At 34.5% G+C, this 25,452-nt stretch overlaps 6 protein-coding genes across 12 annotated transcripts; 4 read left to right on the plus strand and 2 right to left on the minus strand.

The window, feature by feature from the left end:
• Positions 1 to 1,205: 1,205 nt before the first annotated feature.
• On the plus strand, positions 1,206 to 6,551 carry LOC100785985 (cellulose synthase-like protein D3). The gene is made up of 4 exons (XM_026124590.2): positions 1,206 to 1,447; positions 1,901 to 2,799; positions 3,245 to 4,052; positions 4,156 to 6,551. Exons 2-4 carry the CDS (start codon positions 1,931 to 1,933, stop codon positions 5,902 to 5,904), a joined length of 3,426 nt encoding a protein of 1,141 aa, XP_025980375.1. The 5' UTR covers positions 1,206 to 1,447; positions 1,901 to 1,930; the 3' UTR covers positions 5,905 to 6,551.
• LOC106795252 (4-coumarate--CoA ligase 2) lies at positions 5,989 to 7,351 on the plus strand. Its single transcript, XM_014764632.1, is given in 6 exon segments — positions 5,989 to 6,003; positions 6,370 to 6,468; positions 6,470 to 6,575; positions 6,800 to 6,910; positions 6,913 to 6,944; positions 7,322 to 7,351. Coding segments are annotated over 6 exon segments (393 nt in total).
• Positions 7,352 to 8,905: 1,554 nt separating this feature from the next.
• Positions 8,906 to 12,892, plus strand: LOC100788478 (ATPase family AAA domain-containing protein 3-B). The gene is made up of 8 exons (XM_003540076.5): positions 8,906 to 9,256; positions 9,342 to 9,437; positions 9,784 to 9,894; positions 9,974 to 10,283; positions 10,658 to 10,748; positions 11,099 to 11,432; positions 11,951 to 12,099; positions 12,280 to 12,892. The coding sequence occupies exons 1-8, from the start codon at positions 9,008 to 9,010 to the stop codon at positions 12,791 to 12,793; spliced, it is 1,854 nt and encodes a 617-aa protein (XP_003540124.1). The 5' UTR covers positions 8,906 to 9,007; the 3' UTR covers positions 12,794 to 12,892.
• A 1,481-nt stretch (positions 12,893 to 14,373) lies between these two features.
• On the minus strand, positions 14,374 to 16,937 carry LOC100305499 (uncharacterized). The gene is given in 3 exon segments (NM_001249322.2): positions 14,374 to 14,747; positions 14,889 to 14,973; positions 16,732 to 16,937. Coding segments are annotated over 3 exon segments (312 nt in total). The 5' UTR covers positions 16,849 to 16,937; the 3' UTR covers positions 14,374 to 14,637.
• Positions 16,938 to 18,089: 1,152 nt separating this feature from the next.
• Positions 18,090 to 19,551, plus strand: LOC100794624 (protein HIGH ARSENIC CONTENT 1-like). The gene is made up of 6 exons (NM_001254954.3): positions 18,090 to 18,167; positions 18,442 to 18,522; positions 18,637 to 18,710; positions 18,892 to 18,962; positions 19,053 to 19,106; positions 19,227 to 19,551. Exons 1-6 carry the CDS (start codon positions 18,151 to 18,153, stop codon positions 19,365 to 19,367), a joined length of 438 nt encoding a protein of 145 aa, NP_001241883.2. The 5' UTR covers positions 18,090 to 18,150; the 3' UTR covers positions 19,368 to 19,551.
• A 1,869-nt stretch (positions 19,552 to 21,420) lies between these two features.
• On the minus strand, positions 21,421 to 24,834 carry LOC100798342 (transcription factor-like protein DPB-like). Of its 7 annotated transcripts, none has more exons than XM_006591817.4 (10): positions 24,526 to 24,834; positions 24,372 to 24,454; positions 23,886 to 23,929; positions 23,634 to 23,696; positions 23,382 to 23,528; positions 23,194 to 23,262; positions 22,929 to 23,027; positions 22,361 to 22,431; positions 21,857 to 22,061; positions 21,421 to 21,774 (listed from the first exon to the last, which is right to left on the minus strand). In XM_006591817.4, the coding sequence occupies exons 1-10, from the start codon at positions 24,669 to 24,671 to the stop codon at positions 21,703 to 21,705; spliced, it is 999 nt and encodes a 332-aa protein (XP_006591880.1). In that variant the 5' UTR covers positions 24,672 to 24,834; the 3' UTR covers positions 21,421 to 21,702. The 7 variants fall into 7 exon arrangements, with proteins under 7 accessions (XP_006591880.1, NP_001357819.1, XP_006591883.1 ...); NM_001370890.1 differs by having other exon boundaries at positions 24,372 to 24,457; XM_006591820.4 differs by having other exon boundaries at positions 24,546 to 24,827.
• Positions 24,835 to 25,452: the final 618 nt, after the last annotated feature.

Genomic DNA, 25,452 nt, shown 5'->3' on the forward strand with positions numbered 1-25,452 from the left:
AACACCACTATTTAAAATTGAAATGATTAGATTTTAACCATTTATAATATTAAATTGTTATAAAATTATAATACTATTAAGTTGTTACATAAGTTAATATTATTGTGAATTATTATAAATTTTAAATTATTATTTTTTATCATTATGGTGGTCGACTGTCATTATATTTATATTATATTTTTTTAATTTTATATTTGTTTACCATTGCGGTGGTTTATACCCACTACTATCATTGATTAGTTATGGCTAGTGAATTTTCAAGCTTTCCGTTGAGCGGAGCACGCTTTTGTAGCCACGGAAAAGCGTTGAGCTTTACTAATGCACTGGTTTCAACATGTCATATAATACAAATGTTTATAATTTTACATAAACATATATTACTGATGTTTATATTACATATGTCAACCTATAATTTTACATATACTAGAAGCCAATGAGATTACCAGAATAAATAATCTTTCATCATATAATTTAATCTAATCTATCTATTTAATAATAATAAATTTCTAAATCCATTCAGAGATTCCTAAATATTAGATCCTATTACATACCAGATTTATTTTCTATACAATTTTTCATTAATAGAACAATAAATAAATAAAAAATCAATCAACATTAATAACACGAGAAAATTATCAATAAGCATTAATAAGAAATTTTTACAAATCAATCCATTATCAATAATTAATTTGGCAATTACACAATCACTGTTTACTTATTTTGATTTTGTTCACCATTTAATTGTGTAATTGCCAAGTTACCATTTATGTATTGTAATAACACAGTTAAGCAAACACAATTTACATACTAAGCATTAGGCATGGTCGTCCATCATTCTATATAAAAAGTTACACATACGAACTCCAAACTTTAAGAGTTACTCTTAAAGTATCACATGGATTTTATATGTGTGAAATGATTCACAAATTTATTATTATTAGATAGATTGGATTTAATTAGATTAGATAGCCAAGAACCTTCATATATAATTTTAAAATACAAAAATAAAACAAGAAAATGCTAGTATATTTTAATCAGTAAGATTTTAGTATATATATATGATAGACTTCAAATTCAATCATGGACCGCTAGTGCTTAGTTTTGCTCACGACTAACTACCTCTCCTCTCTCTCTGTCAGTCACTAAGCGTGTACAGGCTATAGTACTATATAAGGTAGCAATTTGAGAACATGCCTTAAACTCTTTCAAACATTCTATAGACTATGACACCAAAAAAAAAAAAACATTCTGTAATATGTTGCTGTCATGACTTTCTTATAAAGATCAGACACAACACAACAAGGATATCAGATCTCAATCTGAGTGAGATTTAGTTTTTCAAGCAACAGGCATGCATGCTATCTTTTCCATCTTGTGATCACTCTCTGCTTCATCTCTTTTTCTGAGATATGCATTCATTCATGGGGTGTTTTTTTTCCTAGTTAAGGTATGATCTTTTATGTGAATGTGATAGCTTTCATGCATATGTAACAGCCGACTGATTGCCTAGAATAAAGGTGAAAGTGGGAAAATTTAATTTTCCTGAAATTTTAGACTTTTGATGATTAGTAGGTTAAGCAATGTAGGAAAGTCAAAGGGGTTTTCCAACTCGGCATTGATTTGATGTGACTGTCTCTCTTAACGGTTTAACACTACACTCGTTCGTTTATTTGTTTTTCTGTTTTTGTTTTTCTCTATTTTCTTCTCCTCGGATGATGAAGGATTGAACCTTTTTTCATCAGAATCGTAGTCCTAATGTGAACTCTTGTCTGGAGTTCTCAGAAGAGTTTTGGATCTTGTACTTCGATTTCAGTCTCTATACCACAGTTTTGTTTCTAGTGGGTGGAATTAAATACAATGCTGATGAAGATCTGATTTGCTAAAGTTCTGAATTTTGCAGGATTCTTAAGATTGGTCTTTGTCTTCAAATATGTCATCAAAACCATTCAAGCCAAGTCGGTTATCTCATTCTCAGTTAGCAACTTATGAGGCACCTGATTGCGAGAAGCCTCCTTTGCCTCCAACTATAACGTTTGGGCGAAGAACTCCCTCAGGTCGCTACATCAGCTACTCCAGAGATGATCTTGACAGTGAACTAGGTAGTGTTGACTTCACGAGTTACAGGGTGGACTTGCCACTAACCCCCGATAACCAACCTATGAATCCATCAATTTCACAGAAACTTGAGCAATATGTGTCAAGTTCACTTTTCACAGGAGGATACAACAGTGTTACTCACGCCCATCTAATGGATAAGGTGATAGAATCCCAAGCAAACCATTCACAGATGGCTGGTGCAAAAGGATCTTCATGTGCAATTCGTGGCTGTGATTGTAAGGTGATGAGTGATGAACATGGTGAGGATATTCTTCCTTGTGAGTGTGACTTTAAGATATGTAGAGACTGCTATAAAGATGCTGCAAAAGCAGGAGATGGAATCTGCCCGGGATGCAAAGAGCCCTATAAGAACACAGAGCTAGATGAAGTTGCTGTGGAAGATCTAAATGGAATGCCACTTCCACTTCCTCCCTCAGGTGGATGGTCTCAAATGGAGAGTGGAATGTCAGTGGTGGAGCCAACAAAGTCAGTGCTACTGAGAAGCCAGACTGGTGATTTTGATCACAATCGGTGGCTCTTTGAAACAAAGGGTACCTATGGCTATGGCAGTGCCATTTGGAAAAAGGGAGGAAATGGGAAAGAGGATGATGATGTTGTTGAGCCAACTGAGTTTATGAACAGACCCTGGAGGCCACTTACACGGAAACTGAAGATATCTGCTGCTGTTCTCAGCCCATATCGGTAAAAAAGACTTGTTTTTTTGTCTTAGATTTTTATAGTAAACATAAAAATTAAATAAGAGTTAATAATAATAACCACAACTGCAGAAGTTTTTTCTACTAATCAAAACCATGTTTTATTCTGAATGCCCATTTGGCTTGCTTCATTATATTTTGACTCTATTTGAATGTGCAACGTCATGATTGGTAAGTCCACACAAAAATAGATATTAGTTTATAATATGTTTGAGTCTGTATGTTTTTTTTGTGGGATTTAATTTAAATATTCGGCTTAGAAATTACCAGTATTTTTTAATCATTTCACGTCTGTAGTCATGATTAAGATTTTACCTCAATGCCAATCTTAAAATGTATTTGTATCGCTTTTTTAATTACTGCCTATAGTAGTCTAATGAAGAACTTGAAAACTAACAGCTGCCTTTTTTCTGCTGCATCTAATTTTACAGTCTCATAATTTTGATTCGCATGGTTGTCCTGATACTGTTCCTGGCTTGGAGGGTCAAGCACAAAAACACTGATGCAATCTGGCTATGGGGCATGTCTGTGGTTTGTGAGATATGGTTTGCCTTTTCTTGGCTTCTGGATCAACTGCCCAAGTTATGCCCAATAAACCGTTCCACAGATCTTAATGTTCTGAGGGAAAAATTAGAAATGCCAAGCCCTACCAACCCTACTGGAAAGTCTGATCTACCAGGCATAGATGTCTTTGTCTCTACTGCTGATCCTGAGAAAGAACCACCTCTTGTCACTGCAAACACCATCTTATCTATTTTAGCTGCAGACTATCCAGTTGAGAAACTTTCTTGCTATGTTTCTGATGATGGAGGTGCACTTCTAACATTTGAGGCAATGGCTGAAGCTGCCAGTTTTGCTAATGTATGGGTTCCATTCTGCCGTAAGCATAATATAGAGCCTAGGAATCCTGAATCATATTTCAACTTAAAGAGAGATCCCTACAAAAACAAAGTGAAACCAGATTTTGTCAAGGATCGCAGACGGGTGAAGCGTGAGTATGATGAGTTCAAGGTCAGGATCAATGGTTTGCCTGACTCTATCCGTCGTCGGTCAGATGCCTTTCATGCAAGAGAGGAAATCAAGGCCATGAAACTTCAGAGACAGCACAACGAAGATGAACTTGTACAACCTGTAAAGATTCCGAAAGCAACATGGATGGCTGATGATGCTCATTGGCCAGGGACTTGGTTGAACCCTTCACCTGAGCATTCTAGGGGTGATCATGCCGGTATAATTCAGGTACTAAATATATTGCATCGGTTCTAGTGGAGTTATATCCCAAGTGTCGAGTTTATTCTTGGAGAGATGAGAATGAATGATTCATACTTGATGAATGATGCAGGTGATGTTGAAACCTCCCAGTGATGAACCTCTTTTTGGAAGTGTTGATGATACAAAGCTCATTGAACTGACTGATGTTGATATTCGTCTTCCCCTACTTGTTTATGTTTCTAGAGAGAAACGTCCAGGCTATGATCACAACAAAAAAGCCGGGGCCATGAATGCCTTGGTTCGAGCCTCAGCCATCATGTCCAATGGTCCTTTTATACTCAATCTTGACTGTGACCACTACATATACAACTCCAAGGCAATGAGGGAAGGCATGTGCTTTATGATGGATCGTGGTGGTGACCGCATTTGCTATGTTCAGTTCCCACAGAGATTTGAGGGGATTGACCCTTCTGACAGATATGCCAATCATAACACTGTCTTCTTTGATGTCAACATGAGAGCACTGGATGGACTTCAAGGGCCAGTCTACGTAGGAACTGGTTGTCTTTTTAGAAGAGTAGCCCTTTATGGTTTTGATCCTCCCCGCTCTAAAGAACGACACCCTGGTTGCTGTAGTTGCTACTTTGGCAGTAGGAAGAAGAATGATAAAATCTCTGAGGAGAACAGGGCACTAAGGATGGATGACTCTGATGAAGAAGAAATGAATTTATCAGTGTTCCCTAAAATGTTTGGAAACTCAACTTTCCTCATTGACTCAATCCCAGTGGCAGAGTTCCAAGGCAGGCCACTTGCTGATCACCCTGCAGTGAAGAATGGACGCCCTCCAGGCGCCCTCACTGTACTGCGAGAGCTTCTTGATGCATCAACTGTGGCAGAGGCTATCAGTGTGATCTCTTGTTGCTACGAGGACAAGACTCAGTGGGGACAGCGTGTTGGATGGATCTATGGATCAGTTACTGAGGATGTGGTTACTGGCTATAGGATGCACAATAGAGGATGGAAATCAGTTTACTGTGTTACCAAGCGCGACGCATTCCGTGGAACTGCTCCAATCAATCTCACTGACAGGCTGCATCAGGTCCTTAGATGGGCAACTGGCTCAGTTGAAATATTCTTCTCAAGAAACAATGCACTTCTGGCTAGCCCACGAATGAAGTTTCTTCAACGGATTGCATACCTTAATGTTGGAATCTATCCATTCACTTCCATATTCCTTATTGTCTACTGCTTCCTTCCTGCACTTTCCCTCTTCTCTGGCCAGTTCATTGTTCAAACTCTCAATGTCACATTTCTTGTTTATCTCTTGACCATCACCGTGACTTTGTGCGTGCTCGCGGTGCTTGAAATCAAGTGGTCTGGCATCGAGCTGGAAGAATGGTGGAGAAATGAGCAGTTTTGGTTGATTGGAGGGACTAGTGCACACCTAGCTGCTGTGCTGCAGGGTTTGCTCAAAGTCATAGCAGGGACTGAAATCCCATTCGCCTTGACATCAAAATCTGCTGGGGATGTTGTAGATGATGAGTTTGCTGATCTCTATATTGTCAAGTGGACATCCATTATGATACCACCAATCACAATTATGATGGTTAACTTAATAGCAATAGCAGTTGGAGTTAGCAGGACCATATACAGTGTCATACCTCAGTGGAGCCGTCTACTAGGTGGTGTTTTCTTCAGTTTTTGGGTCTTGACTCATCTCTACCCTTTTGCCAAAGGTTTGATGGGAAGAAGAGGGACGACACCTACCATTGTTTTTGTATGGTCAGGTCTCATAGCAATCACTATATCACTCCTTTGGGTGGCAATCAATCCACCTGCTGGTACCAACCAAATTGGTGGTTCATTCCAGTTCCCATGATAGCTCATTCTTTTTGTCAGAGTACATTTTTTTGTTGTTTATAATTCTTTTTCCCTCGAGTCAATAACTGAATGATAACAGTAAATGGACTTAATTGCTGTTTATTGCGCTTATGAATTTTGTTACAAAAATTAATGAAATCGGAAATGTTTGATAGTGAATGGAGATTATTAAGCCATGTCTTTTTTATTTAATCAGTGTTCTGTACTGCATTATCTTAACATAAATCTGCCTCTATCTTGCTCCCTTCATTGGGTGATCTTACATGAAAATATCAAATTCTTGACTCTGAAATGAGTTTATTTTTTGAAATAACATAACTTTTTTCCTTAAAACCTTGAGAATTAATTGCCCATTTATATCTCCCAAAAGTGATGCTTTGTAGTGCTCCAATGATCGTGTAATTTAAAAAAAAATAATAAAAAAAGTTGAAGTCAAAGAATGACAATATATATGTAAATTAAGGGGTGCGGGAAGACAGAGGCTGGACCGGTGTTGGCGATGTGTTTGGGGTTTGCAAAGTATCCATTCCGGACGAAGACAGGGTCTTGCGGAACTGTAGTGAGAACTGAGAAATGCTGAGATCAAAGTCATTGACCCTCAAACTGGTTTTTCTCTTCCCCTTAACCACCCTGGCGAAATTTGCATCCGTGGCCAACAGATCATGAAAGGTATATTTATTTAAATAAATAGATATATTAACCTGCATCTGCATGCATGTTAAACGTAGAAAAACATTTTAAATATTTATTATATATGTTTTATGAATTTGTATACATATCTAGCTACATATGTATTTTAAACACATCGTATTTTATGCCTGTATACCTTAAGTAATGTTTTGATTGTAGGTTGTTATGTATAACTCATAATATAAGCACACTAAAATTTTCAGATTACCTGAATGACGAGAAGGCCACTGAAGCAACCACTGATGTAGATGGTTGGCTTCATACAGGCGATATTGGCTATGTCGATGATGATGGTGAGATTTTCCTCGTTGACAGGGCAAGGAAATCATCAAATTCAAAGGCTTTCAGGTATGTCTTCTTAATTTGACTTGCAAAATTTACACACCAAACTTAAAATAAATTTTATCACTCTCATACTTAATTATTCATTCCTTTACGTATTGATCTATATTAGGTGCCGCCAGCAGAACTTGAAGACCTTCTTATGAGCCATCCTTCCATTGGAGATGCTTTAAGAAAAATTAGTGTTCATAACACATATAGTGAAATAAAAAAGGAATTTATGTTGGGTTTAAAATATACTACTGCAAAAATCAAATTAACTCATTCCATGTGTATCTACATCAAGATTAATCTTTGTTATTAATTTTTTAATGAATGAAACACTAAAGAACAAAACTCTCTTTTTACTTTTTAGGTCTAAAATTATATTTGAACTTTTTTAGTTTTTGTTTGTTACACTTATTCTCAAGTAGATGTTTCTATTTATAATAGTAAAAAAATATAGATTTGAGTGTTTTTTCAAAGAGAAAAAAAAGAAAAATTTTATCTAAAATAATTTCATATCATGTCTTCTAAGAAGCTTCCTAATAAAAGACAATGATAATTCATAGTTAAGCACTAAGTATGATAACTAATCGCATCCTCATATAGTAATAAAATCTTATTTTTAATTTATGGACAACTTTTATATTTATAAAATAATGTTCTCTCTTATGTATGTTAGTATGTTAGTTGTTTAATTAAATATAGTAATATTTCACTAAAATATTTATTTAATTGAATTAAATTCTTTAATTTAATTATAAAATAAATTATTTTATTTTGTAAAAATTGTAACACTCGTTTATGTGTTATCCACGTTCAATGAGACTTATTTCTCATTTTTTTTAACATCTATTATGATAACAAATTTTTAATATCAAAGACTTTATCAAATTAACTATTTTATTAAATAGTATAAAAATGATAAAAAAAAATAAAAATACTTTATTATTAAAATTAGAATTAATTACATAATATTACATTTAGATATATACTATTATTCTCAACCGTCTCCCATTTGATTAGAGTCAGTTACTCATGTACTTTATCTCTACTTTCCACTTGTGCTGGTCAAACTCCTTTATGCCAAGTGGCTTGGGAATGGGTATGTTGCCTTCTTCGTTTGAAAATGATTTGCATTTGTGTAAGTTGTGTACAATTTTGGTGAAAAGGAGGCACCAGTTCAATACTTGTAAAAGTAATGGGTGAGCAAACACACCATAAAATGAAATATGCTCACACAAGACTGTCAATACAAATCAGAGCCATTTTAGTGTATATAGTCTTTCTTGTAGAATTTTTATTGACTTGAATATTAGGTTAACTTCTGGTTGTATATATTTGTTTTTCACCTCTCATCCGTATTGAAATATCAGTCGAGCTTAAAATAACTTAAACATTAGTTCGTTATAGTACATTAGAGCCAACACTCTTCAAGAGTTCAGGTTCAACTCAACAATTCATTTTAAATGTGGGTGGTTTATCTTAAATAAACATCTATATCCACATCAAATAGATCAAAATTATATTTTGAAAGTTTAAAATTTTTAGGTTTAATTTTGTGGAACCTTAATTGGAAACATAGCGACTCTATAAATATTTGTTACACTATGATTGAACCATGAGTGAATTTCCATATAATTTTAATTGAAATTATTAATTTTTTAATAATTATTTTAAAAATTATATTTAAGGCAATTTCTAATTAGTTAAGAATGTAAAACAAATTTAGACTCCAATATATCAAAATATACTCCTATAATTTTCTCCACTGTTTAAAAAAATCAATATTCTTTTTCTTTTGATTGACAACATAAAAATTGTTTATTAAATAAATAAATAAAAATAAATATATATTTATTTATTTTAGTTATAGTATAATTTATATATTAAAAATATTTTTAATTATATAAAATAAATATTTATTTAATCTGGTGTATAATAATATTTTAGTTTTATAATGGTACCCATTACTAAAGTGAGTCGGATCGGGGCTCCAAAGAGTTGGATCCATCTGGTGGGAAACCCTACCAAAACCTCTGAAGAGAGAGGATTTTGGTTAAGACCTCTTTCTCGTCCTTCCTTCAATGGCGAAAACGTCCGCAGCGGGATTTTTGTCGGCCATAGCTGCCGCCACTGCTGCATCTCTGAATCAGAACAATGCTTATGCAGATGGGGTTTTACCACCGAATCCTTCCGAAGTTCAACCTTCTCCGGCGCCGCCTAAGGTTCGAAACGATCATCCAAGGACCACTTCTGCAGGATTTGATCCAGAGGCCCTCGAGAGAGGGGTCAAGGCTCTCAGGGAAATTTCTAAATCACCCCATGGCAAAAAGGTTTCAGCTTTATGCCCACTTTCCCATTCCATTCGACCCCAATATTCCTATTCTGCGTCGTTTTAACTTGGCTCTTATAGTATAGGTCTTTGAAGTTATAAAAAAGCAAGAGGAGACAAAACAAACTGAACTTGCTGCTAAGGTTGCTGAGTTTAGGCAAATGAAAGCACAGCATGAGACTGTAAGTTCCTTTGATCCTCTTTGCTTTTATGCAATGACAAATATTGAATTTTACTCTCTTGGTTGTCCATCATGCCTGTTTTGCTTGGGATTGTCAATATTTGAATATTATAATGTAAGTTGAAGTCGTTTAATAGTATAAGAAATCATGTCCGCTGCTTGGTAAGTTTAAGCTGTTGCATGATGAAATTCATGTCATCCGAATCCTATTTCATTGTAATTATGGCCTTACACAATTGAATACTCGCATGAAACCTTTTTTACATTGTGGTGTTGTGTACTACTTCAGGATGTTTTTGTGTGTGTTGTGATTTGTTTTCTGGCGTATCAATTGGTTCACCTGGCAGGAAAGACAAAGGATTATATACGACGAACAAAAAAAGCTGGCTCAGCATCAGGCACAAACAAAATCCCAAATGGCCAAATATGAGGATGAGTTGGCGAGGAAGAGGATGCAGGTATTAAGCCTTTTGAAGCTCAGGGTTTTTGTTTTGTCATTTTATGAGTGTTTCTCAATCTTGCATTATTATTTGTCAGGCAGAAAATGAATACCATCGAGCCAGGAATCAAGAACTAGTGAAACTGCAAGAGGAATCATCAATCAGACAGGAGCAAGCTCGACGTGCGACAGAAGAACAAATTCAAGCTCAAAGAAGGCAAACTGAAAGAGAGAAGGCTGAGATTGAACGTGAAACAATCAGAGTAAGGGCTATGGCAGAAGCCGAAGGAAGAGCACACGAAGCAAAGCTAGCAGAAGATGTTAACAGGCGAATGCTGGTTGATCGTGCTAATGCTGAACGAGAAAAATGGGTTGCTGCCATAAATACTACTTTTGAACATATCGGAGGTACATTTCTACCAGATGCACAATATGCAAAGACTTATATTGACAATCTAAGAAGATAACGGATGCCTTTACATATATGCATTTGTGGTTTAAGAGTGTGGAGTGAATCATTCCATATATACTATACTGATTCTAAAAAGTCATTGACATGTTATTTGACCTTCATAATTTTGTGTACTCAGTGAACCATTTGGCTTTGATCTATTGCCTATAACTAAACGTTATTAATCAAAATATTGTAATTTGTGGGATGCACTTTTTATTCACTTTCCCCTCCATTACTTACTGACATCAGTATTTTTGCTTGACTGGGTTAGATGAAACTCCATTCTATAACAATCTGCGAGTTAAAAACCTTTATCTATATGTTGCAGGGGGGTTAAGAGCCATTCTAACAGATCAAAATAAGTTGGTTGTAGCAGTTGGTGGAGTGACTGCTCTGGCAGCAGGGGTCTACACTACAAGGTATACATTAACTATGCAAATTATTGGTTATTGATGACATTTTTTTAATCATGCCTTTGTTTTAAAATGAGGACAATTGGGCAATGTAGTAGTAATGAAATATATCATGTACTATTTTTCCAGCCTTACTCACTTTTAGAAATTTTAAACTAGAAGAACCTTGTTTTTTCCCCTTTCTTCATCGGATATTTCTTATCACATGGAAAAATTCCACTTTGGTGTCATTTTCATGCTAGAGTTGCATAATTTTGTTCATACTGGACCTTTGGTGTTATGCTCATCAGTTGCTGTGAGTGAAATCATGGCTTGTGCTGTTTTATATTCACATTGATCTTTTTGGTCTAATCCAGGGAAGGTGCTCGGGTAATTTGGGGATATATTGATAGAATATTGGGACAACCATCATTGATCCGAGAGTCCTCCAGAGGGAAATACCCCTGGTCTGGCATGTTTTCTCGTGCCATGGGCTCCCTATCACGACGTACTGATCCAGGATCTTCTTCGAAAAATGGAAATGGTTTTGGTGATGTGATTTTGCATCCTTCTCTTCAAAAAAGAATTCAGCAGCTGTCATCTGCAACTGCAAATACAAAAGCACATCAAGCGCCATTCAGAAACATGCTTTTTTATGGCCCTCCTGGAACAGGAAAGACAATGGCTGCTAGGGAGTTAGCTCGTAAATCTGTATGATTTTTGACTTATCTGTTGATCTACTTATTCTAAATTTCAAGTATTTCATACTATCTACCTTTCTTGTTCTTGGGTCAAATAAGTAGGTGTATTGTTCAAATTTTGGTTTTTCCTATTTAATGAAGAAGTTTTGAATTTATGTTATCCTTTTGTATTAATTGGTGTGAATACATCAAAATAGAGCAAATGCTTTATAACTATCTTCTCATTTTTATGATTTTGTATTGTTTCATAACTTTTGCTGGCAATTTAGGGCATATAATTAATATATCCAAAAGTATGTTTTAACATCTCTATAAATTTATGTTTCCCCATACTTTTCTAAAATACATAATTTTTATGTTTGCGTGGAATTCAGTACTTCAAAAAGTTATTCAGTACCATGTTTCTGGTTATTGCATGTTTTATGAAACACTAAATTTCATCATCATCAGTTGACTCATTATGGTCTTTGATTTTTTTTCCAGATAAGTTGATAATTTACTTAACTTGTGTGTTTTAATTTAATGCAGGGATTAGATTATGCATTAATGACTGGAGGTGATGTTGCTCCACTGGGATCACAGGCTGTAACAAAGATACACCAGTTGTTCGATTGGGCTAAGAAATCAAATAAGGGCTTATTGCTTTTCATTGACGAAGCTGATGCATTTCTGTGCGAGTAAGCAATACTTCTTCCTTGCTTTTCATTTATTATGCTTCTCTTAATTGCAACATAAGATGATCACGAGCAGCTAGATGCAGCCTACTCAGGATGTTGTTTGTTTTAAATGAAACTAACATTCTTTGCATTAAAATTGTTTGAATGGATTCATTTCATTGCATTGGATGGATTTTGCAGGCGGAACAAGACTTACATGAGTGAAGCTCAAAGAAGTGCATTAAATGCCCTTCTCTACCGAACTGGTGACCAGTCTAAAGACATAGTCCTTGCTCTTGCCACAAATCGTCCTGGTGATCTTGATTCAGCTGTTGCAGACAGAATCGATGAAGTCCTAGAATTTCCCTTGCCTGGGGAAGAGGAGCGTTTCAAACTTCTTAAGCTCTATCTGGATAAGTACATAGCCCAAGCTGGATCAGGAAAATCTGGTTTTGTTAAAGATTTGTTCAAAGAAAAACCTCAACAAATAGAAATTAAGGGATTGACTGATGATATCATAAAGGAAGCAGCTGCTAAAACTGAGGGATTTTCTGGAAGAGAAATAGCAAAACTGATGGCAAGTGTCCAAGCTGCTGTATATGGAAGTGAAAATTGTGTGCTTGATCCAAGCTTGTTCCGTGAAGTGGTAGATTATAAAGTTGCAGAGCATCAACAGAGAAGAAAATTGGCAGCTGGTGATAAACCTATGGCATGAGGATTTTTATAGATTTTGTCAGGAACCCTTATAATGTAGGGCGGGCCCATTGCATTCTGTTATTTATTGATTTCCCTAATTGATGGGAAGATTTTGGAATTTGAATTTAGTAGTGTTTCATTTACGGCTGATAATCACTATTCAATATTCATCACTAAATGTAGCAGCTAATTGAGGGTTTTCTATCACGTTGAATATTCCTTTTTCCCTTGACCACTGACAATAAACTAGAGTTCCATGCTATCATTGGAACTCACGTGCTGTATTTCTTGAAAAACCATATCAGACTACCCTACTGTGGTCGAGGAGAGGCTCTATTTTCCTGTGTAGTTTGTTTATATAGTACTAATTACAATAATATATTTTGTGGGTTTCAATATTATGGTTATTTTTATTGTTGACCATGTATGTACATGAGTGGAGAATTGGGGTACTTAATTTAGTGGAGGATTAACCACCAATATCATCGCCACCAAACTAAGACTATAGCTGCTATCATTTGTAACTCGTTAGTTGGTTGTTGGTTGTATAAATAGTAGCATTTGTAATTTGTGTGATTTAAGATCAAGTGTGCACGAAGAGTAACAAGCTTTGTAATTCAGACCCGAGTCTCCAAAAATGAAAATGTAGTTTACAATTTACGAGACGGGGTTTACTTCAATTAATCTGTAAAAGAGGTCTATTCTGTCATACGTTATCATATGATTACTTGGGTATAAAAATATTGCCTAGGTTTTAAAAAAGAAAGAAACTAAAATATATCATTGAAGTTTAATTCTAACAAATACATCTAGGTGAGGGTTAAATCTAATTAAATACTCTAAAAAATTTATCATCTAATTCATAAGTCACAAGGAAAAAGAAACTCTGATTCATCTAAAATTTGATTAGAAAGTAAGTAAAATCTAATAGAAAAATTATTTGTTAAAAATTAAATTCAGGTATTACCTAAATAATTTTACCTTCCTTGAACACATTAATCACGCGTACTCAACTACTTTATTTACATTACATTTAATTTAATTACACTTTTTCATTCTGATACTTTAGTCATTAAACAATTTGGTCCCTTAGTTCTAATTTATAATATTCAATTCTCATAATTTTCAATTATTAAAAATAATTAACGAAGATTTGACAAAAATGTGACATTATTATTATTTGTATGAAATGACAAAGGAAAAAGTGTATATACTAGTTAAATAAAATAAATAAATCAGAACTTTATTTAGTTATTTTGTATATCAATAGAAACTGATACATCATATCCTTACAATATTTCCATTAAATTATTGGATAAAATTTAAAACCAAATACAACTTTTTTTTTCGATAACTAAACCAATTATAATTTTAATAATTACAAAACCACGAAGATTAAATATGATGGGAATACCAAAATCTCTTGGCAAGCCAAAATATGAAAATTAAAGACTATAAATTAAATCTTTACTTGATTAGGATCTCGAAGAGAGAAAAAAGGAAACTTTAAATGAGCTAGCCGTCTACCCCATTTAAGGTTGCATCTAACATTCACTACCCTGGCTCGTGAGAAGTAGTGTTATCGGGATTCAGGAGCTTGCATTGTAAATTAGGAATATAAAATAGATCGTTCAATGAAGCAGCACCTCCAGTCTCACAATTACATACAGCAGTTTGCACAATGCACATAACAATGTAACCCAACACCAACAGCATATGGTACATAAACATCTTATTTAGCAAATTGTAACAAAGAAGTATATTTGTTACACCATGATCTCGTCGGAAAACATTGTAACCAAAAACATTGATGTTCAGCAGAAATTCCGTACATGCACACCAGAATACTTGTAGAAAGCAGTCCTAATGGTGATGATCCTGAACATAACGTAGGCCACAATATTTGCAAACAGCTGGCTCGGGCAAGTCAAGGCATATAAATTCAATCGGGTGGCCAAGGGCAGAATTGGTATCTGAAACCACCGACAGCAATATCCAGATTAGTTATACTCCTAAATAATTAAAAATGTATGACCGCGGAAACTATATAAGGTTTGTATCTCTCCTAAATCTTGTTCATGTTCGAAGGGAAAAGAATTTTGAAAAAGCTGTACCTCCTTCACAAGCAACTATCCTGCTTTCAACCTTAATTGGAGGAACTTCATTAATCAGCTCCATCGGAGATTTCTTGCTTGTATCCTATTACAACAGTAGAAACAAACTTAAGTTTCACATCTTCCTAAGCACAATTCTGTAAGCAGGAATTCGATAAGATTCCAGTCCATGAAACCAACTCCTATAACCTAAGCTTGCTAACAAAGTACATACATGATAATGAAGTTGGAGCCACTGAAAAGAAAGTACTTAGCCACTGTCCACTTTATAAAATAAAGAAAACAAAAGCCAAAACAAACTAAATAGTCACAAACACAGCAGGGCAAAGCATCCGAATAGGGGTAAGCAAGAAAAAAAAATTCCAATTGTTAAACTGACCCAAACTGAACCAGGAAAAAAAATTATAATAAACCAATTTCATTTCAATTCTGTTCTTTAGTAATGAAGCAGTTCAATTTAATCACCTATGGTTGACCAAACTGTATCCAGTTAATTATTAAAAAGACATCTATTAGAGATGTAGAATACAAATTTTTAACACCTCTCTTCATCTCGTTACAAGAAGTTTCTACTCGGTATATCAATGGATCAAAGCTGGGTTGACATAGATATCATTCAGTAGAACAAAATTTTTACTCTTCTCTTTGTTCCTCCTCAAAGCTGATACTGCCAGTCTGCTGCGTTCATCTGTTTATATCAACTGTCACTTGGTTGAATTATTTAAAGTTATTGCCATCATTGAACCATTTGAAGTCACTTTTGTTGCTGATCAACTGTTCAAAGTTTCCATTGTTGATGATCAACTGTTCAAAGTTTCCATTGTGAACTGATCGTTGAATCAAGCAGGGTCGTCATTTATATATCATTGTGTTCTTGAGTCGTATTGCATTCAGCCGTACATCCCTATTCATCCATTTAGTCTTAAAAGGAACACACCAATCATATTTTTATGATTATATAAAGTTAATAGCTGCATTCTTTCAGATTTTTATTACTGAAGTTGGGTTTTGCTGCAATTTAATTGTTGTTCAAATTCCATCTATTACATACTCTTGAAAAGGTGATTGTATCAAGTTTTATAGGTTGAACCAAATAAAATATGGAAAACCAAACCAAAATAAACAGAAACGGTTTGTCTTCAATCTAAAGTACTGAACCCAATTTTGTTTTTCATCAAAACTGCACCATGCTCACCCTTGGGGATAGATCTGAAGGGAGTGTAATCCATTTCCTAATTCCTAAACAAGAAAACTTACCTACCCACTTGGATCCCTTCCCTCACGTTATGTTCAGACTTTACTGCCCACTTTTTGCTTCTTCAACTTTTCCTCCCTCAGAATGCATATGTTCAGAATTTACTAGCATTCTCCCCCCAGATGCATACATGATCTTTGATTAAGCTACCCTGATGTTTCTTTTTATTCTCTAATTCCACCAAGTTGTAAGATAGGCGTTGATAAGGCACAAAGAGGCTACTTCAAAGGGAAGAGAAATTTATATAGTGGATATCCACGAGATTTTCATAGGCCAGAAAATATCAGAAAAAACCTAACACACTAATGAAAGAAAAAGGGGATCCGCCAGCGTCTAAATATGAATAAACCTTGCCAATGACAATGTCCGACAACATTTCACAACATTCTATCAAATAAATTATGTAACTAATTCCCAATAAATAAGAGGTAACAGATACACACAAGTGATAATCCTAATTTGATTCCAGAGCTAGTTTAATCAAACACAACAAGTTTTGTTCGGGATATGCGAGCTATAAACGCGTGTTTTTGCAATGACATAAAATGATATTTGGTTGAGTTAGATGACAACCGGGAAGAAATGTACCTGCATCCACTTGGCAGTGTGGTTGCTGATTTGAGAGGTCACGAGACAGAAACTTCTGGTGGTCGTGTTCCTCGATGACGAAAATCTCATGAGACTCTTCAACACACTCGACGCCATTTCCCAAACACACAACGCAACTCGATTATCAGATCGGTGGTGAATCACACGGGAAATGAAGGAATCGCAGCGTATCGTTTTGTTCGTTCGTTCGTTGGTTCTGAATTGAAACCCACACAAAACGACACAAGCTAGAGATGAAAGGTCGGGCCTGCTCCCACTATTCAATTAGGCCGGCCCATGTTCTATTGGCCCACCAAATGGAGCAACGAAGGTTAGGCAATAATAAAAAGCATATCATCGTTACCACGCATAAAAGATATAAAACAGTTAAAACTTGCGTTACTGCGCGTTTGGTTTAGATATAAGATTTTTTAATTATAAACTATGCCGGATAAAAGAAAAATTAAATGCACATCAAAGATGAAACTTTACTGTGATTAATTAAAATTCTCTTCTTCTCTACGAGAGATAATGTTAATTTCAAATCATGCAACAGTGTGGTAAACGCTAAATAAAATTTTAAAATTCAAATAAAACAAATTTAAATTATTCTCTAAAACTGAAGTTTTATCTTATAGCTTCAACAGCTAATTGATATTTCTCATAAGAAAAAAAACTAATAATGTTTTATCATAGAATAAAGTTTATACCAAACCTATTTAATAGGAAGTCAATTCACATTAATTTCACTAAATAATATATAAAAGGATAAAAATGTGTTTTAAAGAGGATGATACTAACAATTATATGCTCATTTAACAAGTCAAACATCTTGAATGATATATGCAAGTTATTTGGCAATGGAATAAACTAAATCCTATCTTGCTTGACTGAAATATATAGTACAAATTGCTTAAGTATTAAAAGTAAAAAAACACGTCTAGTGTCAAAAGCTAAAGATTTAGAACAACTTCTGAAAGAGAGTATCAAATTTGAGCCCTGTATGATTGGCGTAACCAAAAAACAAAAAAAAAAATAGTCAACGGCTATTTTCGTTCTATTGTGGTGGGAAAATAAATTAGTCAACTGCTATTCTCTTAAATTATGGTGGGATCAAATACTATAACACAATTATTGGGTGTATAATTTTAAAAAAAAATGGAAACTATGAGCATATTGCCATTTTTCTATAATACTTATTTGCATAGGAGGTGGCTTGCACGCCACATGCTGCTCATGGCTATGTCGATGTATAATTGACAATACTCGTAAATAAACCAAAGTATATCAATCAAAAAGTCAACGTAGCGACACCACAGGCCTTAACAAAGCTATTTTTCTCAGCATAAATAGACTTCATACAAGTATCTGGCATTGATTGACTTCCCGAGTGCTAAACTTTGTTCCATAGAGAAAGGAATGGATTCCCCCAAGGAGTAAGTTTCAAAATATGAACCACTTTAGATAAACTTTTCAGTAAGTATTTATAAAGAGAAGAAAACAAGATGAATGAAATTTCTTTCAAGAGATTAAAATCAACTTATGCACTTCTTAAACAAGAGATGCATGGGTTGATTTTTTTTACCTCCTTAATTCAATTTATTTTCTTGTCTTACAAGTACCTGTTGAAAAGCTTATTCCAACTAGTTATATATTTTTCATTCTATGCTTGTAATATGCTCACACTCGCATTCTGATCCCTGTTTGCAGTCATCAAAATGTTGTAACCATAGATGTCCATGCTGCCAAAGATCTGCTCAATTCATCTGGTTATCGTTATCTGGATGTTAGGTAGCAAAGGGTTTGAATTTCTCCAATTTCCTTCTCTATTTTAAATTGTTTGGAAAAGACTCATTAGAAAAAAAGGGAAACTAAACTTCTTAATTTGTTTTGCCCCCAAAATAGGTCAGTTGAGGAATTCAACAAAAGCCATGTTGAGAATGCTCATAATGTCCCCTATGTCTTCATCACAGAAGCAGGTAAAGTCATGACAGCTTGTCTTTTGATTCAAGTTTCTAGTGCTTAAAGGGGCAGCCATAAAGTATCAAAAATCTGAGATTACCTCGTCAAGTATTTAACACCCTCTAAACCTACATTTTGTATGATTTCACTCAGCAAACAATTCTTGAGTGACACTTGTTTTATTTTGCAAATGAACAGGACGGGTGAAAAATCCAGATTTTGTTGACCAGGTGGCAGCAATATGCAAGACTGAGGATCATTTGATTGTGGTGAAAAATCTTTAGCCTTTAATTCTCTAAAACAACAACAAATCTAGATGCTGAATACTGATGTATGATAATAATGGATCACAATTTCAGGCTTGCAATAGTGGAGGAAGATCACTCCGAGCCTCCGTTGATCTGCTTGATTCAGTAAGTTTTTTAACTAATCTCAAATTCTCAACCTTGATTTATGGTACTTTACTAAATGAACATTACGGGTTTTAGTAAAAGAAATTCAACAACACATAACATATAATGTTGTGAACACAGGGATTTAAGAATATTGTTAACATGGGGGGAGGCTACTCTGCGTGGGTGGATGCTGGATTTGCCGGGAACAAGCCAGGAGAAGACCTCAAAACTAGCTGCAAGTTCCGTCCTAACATCGCAAAACCCACTGCACAACCATAGTAGCATTCTTTCCTTCTCCAATTTTATGAATAAAGCTCAATGCTTTTTTTTATTATTTTAATAAGAAAATGTTGAAACGATTTGTATTTTCTAACTTCCTTTGTATAAAATAAAAAACGGTACTTATGATGGAGAATTGGAGATGACCTCTGGATTTTTCATCCAATGGTGGAAAACAAGACAACTCGTTGTTGCACACCCAGATAGAAAAACGACTCAAATTACCTATAACATTTTTTAGCTTCGAAGAAGAAAAACAATACGTTCTTAACTTCGTTTTGAGCTTTAAAACGAATTATTTATATCTTATTACATTATGGGACGTGGGATTATTAACTTACTGTGCAAGTTTGAGGATGTTAGCGAGTTTCTTTTTTGTATTTTCTTTCATTTATGTCATTCTAGTTGATCCGTTAGGCCTAAACAATCCAATCATAAGAGTCCAGCAATTAAATATGATAATTTTCATCAGCAAGAAGAGTGTTTCTTCTTGCACTCCATAAAAATCAAGCAGCACCCTCTTATATATTCCAGAAAGATTAGCCTTTTCGAAGTATTAAGAGGGAGGGCACTGCTTAGTTTTTATAGGTCCAGAAAGCTTTAGCCCATCAGTAAATGCGATGGCGAACTTTTCGAGATATGACATCCAATCAACCACCCTAATGGACATTCTAACAGCATTTTGGTTACTTGTTTTACCGTTATTTTCTCCGTCTTCATTCGAAGAACCTATTCACAGTGTGTTTAGTTTCTCATAGGGTGTGTTATCTTATGCTCATCAAATTGAAGTAAAGTAAACAAAATTGATTATAAAGTAACATGAATTTTATTTGAATAACAAATATCAGAAATTGATTTTTTAACAATGATATTTTTGGATACTTTTAATCAAAAGTGATTTTGAACATATAATTACTAAAATGGGTTTTAACTATTTGTACATATCTAATGCATTTAGTTTTTACACTCTAAAATATTTTTTTCTCTTTCTCTTTCCCGTATGCTATTTCTTTAAAAAAGATTATTTCCTGTTGACAAAAGTGATTTCTTTTAATCAAAAGTGATTTTGAACATATAATTAGCTCAGACTGCACCACCGCCTTCTCTTCAACCAGAAGCCTCACGCACCTTGCCTGTTGCCCTTATAGATTATCCTCCGTAGATAAACTAAAAGCACCATAAATGACAAAAAAGGCAAATAAGAGAACATATTTTTCCCAAAGGTAAAATCGAATTTCCTGAGATCCAGAAGCTACCCAGAGTAGCGTCAACTTTGACTCGCGCATTCACTCTTCAAACTCACGCCTCCACCATTTTTCCAAACATCTCCATAAGGGTTGACTCGTGTTTGACCATAGGAGAACGCACGTTTAATGATCGTAAACATAAATCCAAACACACTCTAAATCATTTAATATCTTGACCATATAATTATACTGTATGTGAGTGCCAAATCAATTGCAATCCCCCAAAAACGTTGGAATTAGAGACATTAAGTAACACCTTATCAAAGAGTGTTAAACTTTCCACCAGCAAAATCGTATTCAAGTTTTGTACGTCTCACATGAAAGACATTAAAAAAGCCTCATTTAATGTTGATAAACACAATTTGAATATAGCCATCATGTATATAAGAATATACATTACCCGTATTTAGTACATTTTTTTCTGTTGATATAAACTCAAAAAGACGTTCATCCAAACATATCAAGACACTTCTCCATTTACATATACAGAAACACTAGCAAATGGAAAACGAAACAACCTATTAATGTCTATCAAGATACAGATAGACATTATTTTAACATGACTTGTATACACAAGAAATCGTTTTCATCCAATAAGCATTCCCAATAACTAAAGCATTCTCCGTTAATTTTTTAGTTACTCTTAATAAAACCGCTACAACACAGCACATGAATAAGCTTCTAGAACACTCGTTTAAATAAGAAATAAATAAATTATTTTGCTAATTTCCTTCTAAAACAGTATCATACCTAACACGTAAATTTCCATCTAAGTTATTTTGAAATAGCAAAAGTACCCTAGTAAATGCTACAAAACAAACAAGATGCATTAGTCAGATACCAGCTAAGCTGGAAAACTGTACACTACAGATCAGTCACTTCCAAAAATTAATCCTATGCTTCTGGATTCCGTTCCATGATCTATTAACTATCACAAACCGATTTCTTTCACTACAAAGGGGGGGAAAGTTACAGTGAAAATATGTGGGAAAACAAAAAATTAAAAATTTTACGGTAATAAATGACGGATGATAGGCAAAGAATGTGCCAAAGTCTACCCCTAACAAAGAAGATATACCGATCTGCTTCTAACCTACAGAATGACTTGGCTGAACTGATGAATAACTATTATGACGGTCTATCAACTGCAGCAAATTTCTCTACAAAATATACAAACATGCTTTTACATAAGACAACATAATATGATAACCTTACAGATTAATGCTCTTGCTTAACTCTTGCCTTTAGTATGCCAGGGAGAGGAGGTGATGTTGGAGGCCTGTTTGACACATTTAGAATTGTAGGAGCCTGCGGCTGACACAAGCCTGACATGCTAGAACCTTCACCTCCATCAGTAAGATTATGTGTCATATTATCTTCCAGTGGTCTCTCACCAAATTTCATTGCCTTGAGAACATAATTGTCGTCATGCAGCTCAAAAGGAGTGCTACAGAGAGAGAAAAAATAGCATAAGTAGGAAGTGGCAGATATATTTCCCAACATCGGGACAAAAGCTTTGCACCTCAACCACCAAAACTGCCTCCCCAACTTCTCTACTTGAAAATTCTTTTAGTGGCCTTGGTGTTGGACTGTTTAACCAAAAAATAGTATACACTAGTTTGACTTTCTTAACTTATGACACTACTATATTAGGCAACTGCAAATTAAGACAGCGTATGTGCTAAAAAAGATACTTGTGTCGTCACTTGAAAAGAATGACAAGTGAAGCAATAGTAGTTTTCTTACCTATTGAAATCAAAATGAACAAGCTGCATATCTTCTGATATTTCCACTTCCACAGTTGCATGAGGACGTGTCTACAGTTTAAAAAGGCCAGAAATATGAGATTGATTAAGTTGCAATACCATCAAGAGCCAAAAAAACAGCTGTTCATTAAAATTAATGTTAGCAACTTATTAAAAACCGTGATATAGACCCATAAAAGGCTTGAGTAGGTATAATGCCTAAAGGCAACCTGCGTAAGATGAACTTAACAATAAGCATTAATAATATCCTTCTAGTTCTAGCATATAGTTTGGTAGAAGTTACATTCGTTGACAAATTCAAATGAACATCCATACATAAAGTGAAAAGATGTTTCTAGCAAATTAAGCAGCTGCAGTGAGATCGGGTTCCATAATAGGATATTTTATAATTCAAAATCCAACCAGCTGATTAAGTACATGCCAACTAGGGAGTTGATACCAATAAAATATAAGAATTATCATACAAATTTAAGAGTCAAGGAAAAATGGAGCAACATTTTCTACTGGACAAAATAACTGAAACAGAAGGCAATGGAATGATGGTGTACCTGTACCAAAATAAAAGGTAAAGATACACCTCCACTGGGAGGATTTCCTGAGCTATATAACTGCTCATTTCGTTGAATAAGGTTCTGAAGACCTACGAACTTGACATAATAATACAAGCAATTAGCAATTAGCAAATAGAAGCTAAACATAACAAAAGATAAGTAATTTGTCAGGTTCTTCAACAAGTCCAAATTTCAAATGGAGAGAACCAACTCCACAATTTCATTCCCAAATTAAATATTTTAGACAGTGGACAGGACTTACTTGCTCCTCAAGCTCCTGCAGATAGGCTGTTTTCTTTTCAATTCTATTCCTGAGCCCAAGACGCTCTGTCTGTTGGAATCAAATACATTTACAGAGTTATAATGGTTCTTCATTGTATTTTTGGATTTGCTCAAAACATCACTGCAAGGAAAGAATAAGCCACAAGGAGAAACATTAACTATTCAAACCTTTAGTTCTTCAATATCATTCACAGTAGTACGAGGAAGGCCCCTCCATTGAATTTCTTTTTTGTCCTTAGAAATAATATCCATTGCCATGAGAACGTTCAGAGCATCATAGACCCTTCGGCGGATGTTTTTCTCATCATATTGTTGCTGACAATGTTCACCCCCCAAAAGTAAGTCCACAATACTCATGTTACATCTTCAATTTGTGAATTGCAGATAATATTGGAATTGTTTATATGAAGGAGGGAAAACCTGATCAGGGGGCAATTCACTATTGCTTGGTTCAGAAAATTCGGCAACAAGCTCATCTGCCACCTATAATATGAAAATAATCACACTAAATTCAAGAAATAAATTATGAAATAAGGAATAATAACAATTAGTTGAAGGACACAAGTTCAATTTTATGATATACAATAAGTATGAGCATACACTTTATCATAGAAACAAAAGCAAGCGATCAATTTAAATGAAGCAAAAACTGAGTCAAAGAAACCACCTAACCTCATTGTATGTTGTTCTTCCCCTGCTTTCTACCTTCTCACACACTGAAGACAAGCAACAGTAAACAAGAAGCAAAGCCAGAACGAAAATTATCAGCACGACCTATGAAACATGATGTCTACCTAAGAAGCAAAAGAATACAAGCGTGTGTTTGAATGAGCTTTGGAAAAAATGATTTTGTTAGAATGTTTTTATTATAAAAGCAAGTTAGTGGTAAAACTAAGTATAAATTTATTAATCCAATGCAAATGCTACTTAAAGTTGTTTCAATTGAGAACGGATTCTTCTGAACCCGAAATCAATCTTTGTATGTGAAACCAAACAAATGAAAAGCTAACAAACTAAAATCAAGTTAAATGGTATTTCAATGTAAGTGATTCTGAATTAATTCAACGGGAAACCAAACACGCATTAATTCTAAACAGCGCTGCTGCAAAATTCACAGTCAATACTCTGCACACTAAAAGTTAACAACTAAAAAAATACCTTTCATACTAAATTGGCGGAGACCTCTTCCACTCTTATCAGGTCCAACAGCCCGTTGGCCGCCTCTCTTTTTCTTCTTGGCACTGCTGGTCGGTTTGATTTTACATTAGAGAAAATAGAAAAATAGAGAAAAGAGAATGGAGAGAACACTAACGCAAGAGAAGCGTGTGATACAGCATCATCAGCATGTATGTCGAGATGGTTCAATTTGAGGAGTGTGCTATCAGCGGGAGGTGGCAAGCTGTTGGTGGAGGCTGATTGACCCGAACCGAGCACCTCCTCCTCTTCTTCGTCTCCCATGGCCAGGCCTAGGGCACGCTAATTGCACAGAGAAAGGGGCAGATCTGATCCCAGTCACACCACACAACACAACAATACGTAATGGGGTTTCGCTCCAAAATTCATTTTCACGCTCACGCCTATGTTACTTGTTTCAACTCTGCCTAAGGCTGCCTTTTATCAATTTTCTCAGTGCTTGTGTTCCAGTAATAGGTTTTAATTCGATAAATCTATTTAAATTATAGTTTATTTGGTGAATTTTTTATAATCAAAAAATATTTCGACAATATTTTCATTAAAATAAAGAATTTTATTTTTATGCATTGAGTATAACATTTTTACACATAATATCTAATAAGAATTTATCATGTTGCCAAATTACAGTTTAATTCTCGCTAGATCTATGTGTAAAAATAATTCGCATAATAATATATATAAACTAAATCAACTCCTATAATATAAATATTTTTTGAAAGGCCCTATAATGTAAATAGGAATCATCATTTGTAAATAATAGTGATTTTATAAATTATTTTTGAATGAGAGTGTCATGCATTATTTTTGAATGAGTGTTTTTAAGAGTTTTTTTTTTTTTATAATGACACTCATTGAATTACATGTCTTATCCCAATATTGTATTGAATATTTAATTTTATTTTAATTTTTTATTTCTTTTAAAGATATTTCTTAATTTTAATTTTAATTTGATGACACGTGAGAAATTATGAGAATATCATATAATCCAAAATTGATACCATTAGTAAAAAAAAAAACTAATGGAAGAATAATTTGGTTTAAAACT

This window comes from Glycine max, chromosome 12 (genome assembly GCF_000004515.6).
Source record: "Glycine max cultivar Williams 82 chromosome 12, Glycine_max_v4.0, whole genome shotgun sequence".
Classification (NCBI taxonomy): domain Eukaryota; kingdom Viridiplantae; phylum Streptophyta; class Magnoliopsida; order Fabales; family Fabaceae; genus Glycine; species Glycine max.